Raw genomic sequence first — 9,932 nt, 5'->3', positions numbered from 1 at the left:
CGGGGGGTTAGGGTTTTGGGGGGGGGGGGGAGGGGAGGTGTGAGAGCCGCGGGAAGCGGATTGCCCTGGGATTGGGGAGTCAGCGTTTCCGGGGATTAGATCCTTGAGCAGCTCCTTCCCCGCCCTCAGCCTGTCCATGCTGCCCGAGCCGGGGCTGGAGGATTCCGGGCGACAAGGTCGATGTGGCCCGAGGGTAGGAACGGGGCCGACAGGAAGGAGGGAGGGGGGAGACTGCCGGAGGGGCTGGGGTCTAACTCCCGAAGGGGCTCTTTAACTGACCGGGGCGACCCACCAACCCGGGAAAGTGCCCCTAACCCAGTCCAGCCTAACCTCATAGCTCCCCTTTTCTCAGGAGCTGAGCGTCTCTAATGGTGAACTTTTAAAATCACAGAGTATGATGTGTTCTAGAAAGATTTAAAGTACGTTCGGTATCTCTCTGGACAAGTCTGATCAGAATCTCCTGGATTCACAGAATCCGTGTAGTGTTGGGAACAGGCCATTCGGGCCATCAAGTCCTCACCGACCCTCGGAAGAGCATCCCACCCAGATTCACGCTATCCCTGTATTTCCCATGACTAACCCACCTCTCCTGTACATCCCTGGACACGGGACAATGTGCCAGCTCCAGGCAGCTGGCTGAGGGTGGACTCGAACTCGCGTCCCTGGAGCTGTGAGGCTGCAGCGCTAATGGCACCACAGATGCTGCCAGACTTGCTGAGTTAGTCTAGCGTTTTCTGTTTAGTTACTGGCGGAGTGGTGTTTACAGTGAATCATCAGCGAGGGTGAAACAGGACAACTGAAAGGGCCTTTGAGAGTTTGAGGCCGGCGGCGCTGGTATTTGCAGCAGCTTTTCTTTGGGACTAAGATCCTGAGAGCTGACAGCTGCTGTAAGGTCTAATCTGCTTTCAGCTGCCTCCTCCAATCCATCAGCCTGACAGAGAGAGAGAGAGAGAGAGAGATTGTCCATCTTGGCTACCTCTCCCCTGGACAGGCTGCTGCGTCTACAGCAGCTGCTCTGATCGACCAGCCACAACTAAACCCCATCAATCCTCATACTGAGAACAATGATTGAGTGCAGGGAGCTCCTCCAGCACCTGTTCTTTATTAAAAGAATGATAGGAAAATAGCACAGCTTTTTTTCTGTCTCATCTTGAGCATACTGTCACACCAATGCCCTAGTGCTGGTACTGCCTCTGATCACTCTCACTGTGTATCCCCCATCCTCTGCTGCAGGGTCACAAATTGCCACCAATGAAAATATCAGGGAGATTGAAACCATTGTCTTTGTCCCTGAAACTAAGCCTGTTAGCCAGCGACTGACTCCAGCCCTTCTCCAGCTCAGGTAGTTTGAGAAAGTCCAGCTCAGAGCCCATGAGACACATCAGGGAGAGGGAGAATTACCTGGAAAGCTGTGTTTTAGGAGGCAGTCCCATGCCCTTAGACTAACTATCCCAAATTGGGTGAGTGGGAAGGGACAGGAGGGTGTGACTCTGAGTGAGGCAGGTAGAGGGATCCAGGAGGCAGTGCTGAGGGAGCCTCAGTCCTGCAGCATGTCTAACAGGTTGGAGATTCTTGCCCCCTGTGTGTGAGAGTGGGGGATATAGGGAGGATGAACAAACTGACCATAGCACCGTGGGACAGGTAGCCATTTGCGAGGGAGGAGAAAAGAGAAGTGTAGTTGTAATTGTGGATAGTACAGTCAGGGTTCCCTGTGGCCAGGATCGAGAGTCCCCAGGGTATGGACAGCCTAATGCCTGGCTTCAGGATATTTCCACTGAAAGATCTGTTTTTGTACTGTATGACTCTACGACTCTATCTCATCTGGACTGCAGAGGAACTCAGAGTGGGAGGGGAAAGATCCAGTCATTGTGGTCCATGTAGGTCCCAGTGATACAGGTAGAAAGGGAAACAATGTTCTGCTGAGGGAATTGGAGCAGCTAGGAGCCAAATTAAAGAGCAAAAACAATAAGGCAATAGTCTCTGAATTACTACCTGAGCTGTGAGCAATAATTATAAAGAAGAATAATTGGAATGTGAGAAGATGACAGTCTCTTCAAAACCCAAATACTATGAAGGCACATTCTGTCAACAGAGTATCTGAATATTTGTACTTGTCAGTTTCATAGAAAGCTTTTCTTTCCCCCCTGAGTATGTCAGTTGGCCATAACAATGCTGTCAAAGAGTAAATGTTCAGTTGTGTTGGCCCAATGAATAACTGCTCTTTGGCATTCCATCAATAGATTTTTCTATCTTTAGAGATAATTGAAGTTATGTTTTAAAAAAGAACATCTCTCTCATCTTTTAGGAATCTAAAACAAAACCTGGCATAGATAGAGGATTGACTGACTGGCAGAAAGCAGAGAGTAGTGAAAAATGAATCTTTCTCAGGATGGCAGCCAGTACTATTGAAGTTCCACAGGGGTCTGCATTGGGATCACAACTATTCACATCATACAGGATGATCTGGATAAAGGAACTGAGGGTATTGTTGCTGGATTTGCAGATGGCACAAAGATAGGTGGAGGGACAGGTAGTGCAAAGGACTGGGACAGGCCTCCAGAGTGGGCAAGGACATGGCAGATGGAATACAATAATGGGCTTGTATTATGAGGAATGTTTGAGGATTCTGGGTTTGTACTGGATGGAGTTGAGAAGCATGAGGGAGTGTTCTGACTGAAACTTACAGAATACTGAGATTCCTTGATAGAGTGGATGTGGAGAAGATCTTTCCACAAGTTGGAGAAACTCAGCCCCGAGGGCAAAGCCTCAGAATGAAGGAATGTTCCTTCAGAACTGAGATGAGGAGGAATTTCTTCAACCAGAAGGTGGTTAATCTGTTAAACCCATTACTGCAGAGGGCTGTGGAGGCCAAGTCATTGAGTGTATTTGAGACAGAGATAGATAGGTGCTTGATTGTTAAAGGAATCAAGGATTACAGGGAGAAGGTGGGAGAATAGGTTTTGAAATGGCTTTGCCATGCTTGATCGACTCAGTGGGCCGAATGGTCTGTTCCTGCGCCTATGTTTTATGGTCTTACTGTCTAATGGTCATGGCCTGAGACTGAGCCAGGCAATTTGAATGCCGATTGCTGTATTTCACTGTGAGCTAATCTGTCAATTGTGTACAATCTCTCTCAGGAAGACTGCATTTGCAAAATCTTATGTCTCTACCCTGCCTCAGCTCAATGACTGCTATAACCCTCATCCATTGTCATTAATGCCTCCACACTTGACTATTCCCACACTGTCCTGACCAACACAATATTTTTCACCCTCCTGAAATTTCAGTTTATCTATAATCCTGTGACCAATTCATCCCTCCTCACCTGTCACTCCCGTGCTCACTAACATCAGCTCTTAGCCAATTCTCTCCTCTCTGTTTCTAACTCCTCCATGTTCCTAAGCCTGGAACCATCTCTGAGCCTTTGGCCCTTCACCAGCCTGGAGTTTAATTATTCACCATGGCATATCCTTCCTGTAGCAATTTCAGCTTTAGGTTCTGGAATTCCCTCCCTAAAACCTTCCCACTGCTCCCCCCCCCCCCCCCCCCCCTGCACCTCCCCTCTTCCCCATTCTACTCCTGTAATACGCTCCTTAAAACCCATCATCAAGATTTCAGCCACCTTCCCCATCTGGAACATTGCTCAGAGGCAGATTTTCTTGTTGATTTAAACTCCAGTGGAAGGGCTTCAGGACATTTACTGTGTGTAGGTTCCATCTAAATGCAAGTTCTTATTGGCATACTCTTAGTTTCCATTGGTTTTTGTACAAGCTAATGTGGCAGTAACTATGGTAACCCTCCGATACAGGAAGCAATGTAATGGTAGCAATCTGGCCAAGAGTTTGAATGAGCGGTGGGTGTTTTTCTTTGTTCATTTGTGGGATGTGGGTATCCCTGGCTGGTCCAGCATTTATTGCCCTGTCCCTAGTTGCCCCCTTGAGAAGGTGGGAATGAGCTGCCTTCTTGAACCACTGCAGTCCATATGGCAAGTGGCTTGGAGGGAAATTTGCAGGGACTGGTGTTGCCATGTATCTGCTGCTCCTGTCACTCCCATGTTATACTCCACTCACAGGATTTTTATACCCTCTCACTTGATCTGTTTAATTGTCCATCAGTATTCATTGTATACCCAGAACAATTATTGACAGAATATTTATGGCATATTAACTAACTGTATTCTTTCTCCCTCTGGGTCCCAGGATTGACAATTCTTCCGTGTATTCCACAACACTCCCAGGGAGGTAACGTATCACCCTCCCTTTTCGCTGGAGCTTGGGGCACCGGCTGGGACTGACAATGGCAGGGGCGGGTGGGGGGTGTGGAGGGGGGGTGGGGGTGAGGGTGAAGAGGTAGGGAGGGAGGGGTGTGAGGGTGGAGTGGGTGGGGGTGGAGTGGGGTGTGTCCCCCTCACCCCCTCGAGCTGCTTGCTGAGCTAGCTGGGAGTCTCTGCATGTCCAATAACAGCCCGTGTCTCTGTGCCAACCTGCAGTGTGATGGATGAAGATGGTCAGAGCCTGCGCCGTCAGAAACTTGACAATCAGGTAGGAGCCTGGTGGCATCTGAGTGTCCCAGCTACCCCTCACTGAGACCTTTAATATTTACTCACCAGCTCCACAGCTCTTCAGATGGTGGCTGCAGTACATGGGGGATTAAGGTCAATGTACAAAATTGCAAAAGGAACTTTACACTCTATCTAACCTCGTCCCTTTCTAGGGGGTGTTTGATGGGGACAGTGTAAAGGGAGCTTTGCTCTGTATCTAACCCTGTGCTGTTCCTGTCCTGGGAGTGTTTGATGGGGGTCAGTGTAGAGGGAGCTTTACTCTGTATCTAATCCTGTGCTGTCTCTGTCCTGGGAGTGTTTGATGGGACAGTGTAGAGGGAGCTTTACTCTGTATCTAACCCTGTGCTGTCTCTGTCCTGGGAGTGTTTGATGGGACAGTGTAGAGGGTGTTTTACTCTGTATCTAACCCCGTGCAGTCCCTGTCCTGGGAGTGTTTGATGGGAACAGTGTAGAGAGAGCTTTACTCTGTATCTAACCCCGTGCAGTCCCTGTCTGGGGAGTGTTTGATGGGGGTCAGTGTAGAGGGAGCTTTACTCTGTATTTAACCCCATGCTGTCCCTGTCCCTGGGAGTGTTTGATGGGAACGGTGTAGAGAGAGCTTTATTCTGTATCTAACCCCATGCTGTCTCTGTGCTGGGAGTATTTGATGGGAACAGTGTAGAGGGAGCTTTACTCTGTATCTAACCCTGTGCTGTCCCTGTCCTGGGACTGTTCGAGGGGGGAAAGTGCAGAGTGATCTTTATCCTGTATGGTAGGAGGTTAGTGAGATTTGAGAGTATTTGCTTCTGGAGTGCGGGATAAATTGTTTATTTTTCTCCCAGTGGAATCTTCTCAAACAGAAGCAGAGACGGAAACGGCAGGACATCCTGATGGTGCAGGCAAATCCAGACGCGAAGGTGAAGCCCAGGCAGCCCCGGAAAGCCGAGGAGCAGGTCTCATTGTTCAAAACGCACAGCATCAATCTGCTGTCAGGTACCTGCCCCAACCTCCTACAGGCATTTCCCTGATTGTGGAATGCTGTGTTCAGGTAGAGGACCCCACATTCCCAAATGATCTCAGATCGCTCAGGATATAAGATAAATCTGTTGGTTACTTCTAGGCTTCATTGGGAGTGTTAGGGAAATGGATCGAGCAGTAGGATTTGATGGGGAAGGAAGGTTACTTCCTGAAGTGAAGTAAAGGAGGAAGGGCTTAATTAGGGGAGAGTCAGGGGGTGAAGCACATGTTGTAAATCATAGCTACTGGAATGATTTGTCTGGAAAACTGAGACCAGGGAACTGAGGGCTTTAAAATCAGATTGCTGGCTGTTTTTGGTTAGTCCTGAGCAGCTGACTGTGTGATTAACAGACAGAAGGAGTGAGAGAAAGGGGGTGGGGATTGCTGGTGACTGTGTATCTCTCTAACACTCTCCTTTTCTCTGCCTCAAACCTTCCTCATGAAGATCTCTCCTGCAAGATTCCAGCGGAGGAAGTTGCCATCTCCCATCTGCAGTTAGAGTCCCTCGACAATGGGGATGGCTCGTTTATTGACAGAGACATTTGCGAAGTGGCTAAAATCAACAGGGAACAAACGTGGGATCTGGGAAAAGGTAAAGGAGGAGGAAGACGGTGCAGTTGGGTCACAGAGACGAGACAAATGAGGGGAGATGATGGTAATAATATAATCCAGAGTTCCTGGGGACATGGATCCAAATTCCATGTATAGCTGGTGAAATGAGTATTAATAAAATTAGGAGTTACAAAATGAGTCTATGGTGACCAAAGCAAAAACAGAAGTTGTTGGAAAAGCTCAACAGGTCTGGCAGCATCTGTGGAGAGAGAAATCAGAGTTAATATTTCAGGTTGAGTGACCTTGTAAAAACCCATTTGGTTTGTGTTGAATGTTTAAAACACATTGTTGTTATTGGGAACTTGGGCTCCAAAGGGAAGAAAAATGCATTTTAGCTTCAGATCTGTGAAATTTAGACTTTCTGAAAGCTCATAAAGTTATTTTGAAATTTATTTTTAAAAAAGTGTTTCCAGGAAATCACGGTGACTTCAGATAAATGAGTAAGTTATCTGGAGAGCTAATTGCTCAGTTATCTGTTGATCTGAGTTTTACCAGGAGTGGGGGTCTCCCAGAAACAGGTTCATTCAGAGAGAAGAGGTCCTTTAAAAGCAGAGGTGTTGTTATTAGAAGTCCAAATAGTCAGGGCTGCAGGGGGGGGATGGGTATGGGGGGCACAGCCTTCAGTAACTTAGGCTTGGGAGGTGTCAGAGTGGAAGAGATCCTACAAAGCAGGTAACGACATGAGAGTAAGGAATTCCTCTGAAGTACTAAGTCAGTTGAGTTATCAGCTTGTTTAAGGTCTCAGGATGAAACATTGAGTAAAGAAGAAGCATCAGGTGAGGACAAACATTTGCTGAATAGAATCCAATATCATCAAGGCAGCTGAGTGAGTAAAGACAGATGATGCTTTACTGAGGTTTGAGTATTTATATTGAGGTTATTGTTGTGGTAAACAGACTGAATTTTTCTTTCTGATATTTGTAATAAGACCATTTCAAATCATTCTTGTATAGTGTAATATAGCTTGTGTTTTTGTTTTGTGTAATAAACATTTCTTTTTTCTTTTGTTAAAAGTACATTGATAGTCTCTTGTGAATATGTTCAGTGACTGACTTCCACAGTGAACAAATAGCAAAAATAAAAATAAGCTCTATTAAGCCAGATTTCACTCTGAGGTTTGACTTACTCAGTCTTACCATCAGCTGGTACCATAATAGATTCATTAATGTCATTGACAATCGGAGACCTTACCTGGTCTAACGCCAGACTCAAACCGATGTAGATGATTAGATTCCCTACAGTGTGGAAACAGGCCCTTCAGCCCAAAAAGTCCACACCAACCCCCTCTGAAGAATAACTCACCCAGACCCATTCCTCTACCCTATATTTACCCCTGACTCATGCACTTGACACTATAGGCAATTTAACATGACCAATTCACTTGACCTGTACATCTTTGGATTGTGGGAGGAAATCGGAGCACCCAGAGGAAACCATCGCAGACACAGGGAGAATGTGCAAACTCCACACAGACAGTTGCCTGAGACTGGAATCGAATCTGGGACCCTGGCGTTGTGAGGCAGTAGTGTTAACCACTGAGCTATCCGTGAGTTTTAATTGCCTCTGAAATGCCGAGCAAGCACTACTGTTAATATCGTCCATTACAAAGTCTAAATAAAAGAAAAACCCAGACAGACAACCTGGCATCAACTGAGGCATCAGAAACAACACGAGCAGAAACAGCCCAGCCTACCCTGCAAAGTCCTCTCCACTAACATCTGTGAGGTAGTGCCAAACCTGGGAGAACTGTCTCACTGACTAGTCAAGCAACAGCCTTTAAGGTATAATTCTGTGAGTATGACTGTCCCAGATCCCACCATCACCATCCCAGGATATATCCTGTCCCATCAGCAGGACAGACCCAGCAGAGCTGGAGGCACCATGGGATACACTCAGGAGGGAGCTGCCCTGGGCCTCAGGTCAAACATGGGCAAGGAAACCTCCTGCTGATGCTCTGTGCTCCTCCATGTTGAAGAACACTTGCAGGAAGCACTGAGGGTGGCAAGGCCACAAATTCACCTTGGGTGAGGGATTTCAATGTCCACCTCCAAGACTGGCTCAGAAGCAGGGCAGCTGATTGAGCTGGTCAGATTCTAAGGACATGGCTGTGAGACCTGGTCTGGAGTGGGTGATAAAGGAACCAACAAGAGGGAAAACCATACCTGACCTCATCCATGCCAATCTGCAGATCCATCTGTCCATGACCGTGTTGGTGAGAGTGATCACCGCACGGTCCTTGTGGAGACGAAAGTCTGCCTTCATATTGAGAATACCGTCCATCATGTTGTGTGGCACTATCACCGTGCTAAATGGGACAGGCTTTGAACAGATCTGGCAGCTCAAGACTGGACATCGATGAGGTACTGTGGGCCATCAACACCAGCAGAACTGTACTCCAGCACAATCTGCAACCTCATGGCCCTGCATATCCCCCACTCAACCGTTACCACCAAAATAAGGTATGAACCAGGCAGTGAGTTCTCAATTCGCAACCACCCTCAAGCTTACCCTTGGATTCTAGGGTTATTGTGCTGCAGTGTCACAGCCTCTGGATCAGGAGGACTGGATTCAAGTCCCACCTGCTCCAGGGCTGTTTAATGACATCCTGAACAGGGTGATTGGAAAGTATCTTTTGCTTGATTGTGGGGACAGATTTTATCTTGGGATGTGAGGAACTGTGTAGGAATAGCAGGAACATTCTAAACAGAGGAAATGGTCAGAAATATTATTCTTCTCTCACTATCCCTCAACTGCGTTTCAGTTTGGTTGTTGTGTCTGTCCCTCTTTCCTGACCTAATGCTGCTGTTCACAGATATCCTGGAAGTGGATGTGGAGGAACTGGATGAGAATGGGACAGAGAATCTGAGAACTTGCTTGGAACTCAGAGAAACAACAAGGACCAAGAGAGCTCAGAAAGTGGGGAAAGGTCAGAGAGCGACAGAACTAAATAACAAAGGTGGAATCGCAATGTTTCAGAGGAGTGATAATGAGTTCCTTCAAACAATGGCTTAAGCTATAGCTTAAAATATAGATTTTTATATCAGAATTACTCAGCATAAAATAGTAACTTCTTAACTTCGATTAAATGGACATTTAACAGCAGAATTTGTATTAAAACATCATGTGTTGTGAAAAAAATGAAATCCATCACTGGACCACTCTAAGCTGTTCAAAATTTTAAGATTCAAAAATTTAGAAATTAATTTATGAAATTAAAGAGATGGCAAGGAATGGTTAAACCTTTCCTTTCATTTGAGACAGTGAGGCTTGTGTTCAAAATCCAGGATATCACTCACTGACACCTGTCCATGAATCTGGAGAGGGATAGCACTGGGAGGGAACCCAGAGTGATCTTAGTCCCAGAGTGTCTGAGTCACTCAGTGACCAATCAGCATATCCCTCTCTCCCTCTCTGACTCTTGAATTGTTTGTCAGTCTTTCTCACCTTTCTCTCTTTGTATTTTTATCTGTGCCCGAGTTTTCTGCCTCTGTCTCTCTCTCTCTCAGTCTCTCCCTCTCTGTCTCTCTCTCTCTGTCTATCTCTGCCTTTGTGTCTCTGTCTGTGTGTCTCTGTCTGTCTCTCTGTGTCTCGCTATCTGTCTGTCTCTCTGTCTGTGTGTCTCTCTGTCTGACTCTCCCTCTCGCTCTCTGTCTCTGTCTGACTCTCTCTCGCTGTCTGTTTGTCTCTCTCGCTGTCTGTCTGTCTATCTCTGTCTGTGTGGCTCTGTCTGACTCTCTCTCTCTGTCTCTGTTTGACTCTCTCT

General features: G+C 46.8%; 1 protein-coding gene across 3 annotated transcripts in view; it reads left to right on the top strand.

Moving 5' to 3' along the window:
- Positions 1-9,687, top strand: part of LOC122542069 — a 10,699-nt gene extending 1,012 nt beyond the window's left edge. Inside the window, exons 1-6 of one of the 3 annotated variants that reach the window (XM_043679382.1) lie at positions 105-193; positions 4,200-4,241; positions 4,465-4,541; positions 5,383-5,533; positions 6,003-6,149; positions 8,982-9,686. In XM_043679382.1, coding sequence (XP_043535317.1) covers positions 181-193; positions 4,200-4,241; positions 4,465-4,541; positions 5,383-5,533; positions 6,003-6,149; positions 8,982-9,181 — 630 coding nt within the window. In that variant the 5' untranslated portion in view covers positions 105-180 and the 3' untranslated portion in view covers positions 9,182-9,686. Of the gene's footprint in view, positions 1-104; positions 194-4,199; positions 4,242-4,464; positions 4,542-5,382; positions 5,534-6,002; positions 6,150-8,981 lie in introns of those variants that run through there. The other 2 variants (XM_043679380.1, XM_043679381.1) reach the window with 2 other exon arrangements.
- The last annotated feature ends 245 nt before the right edge of the window (positions 9,688-9,932 follow it).

The sequence above is a fragment of the Chiloscyllium plagiosum genome, chromosome 39 (genome assembly GCF_004010195.1).
Source record: "Chiloscyllium plagiosum isolate BGI_BamShark_2017 chromosome 39, ASM401019v2, whole genome shotgun sequence".
Classification (NCBI taxonomy): domain Eukaryota; kingdom Metazoa; phylum Chordata; class Chondrichthyes; order Orectolobiformes; family Hemiscylliidae; genus Chiloscyllium; species Chiloscyllium plagiosum.
Note: the sequence above shows the minus strand (reverse complement) of the source record. Positions and strands in the feature narration are given on the sequence as shown.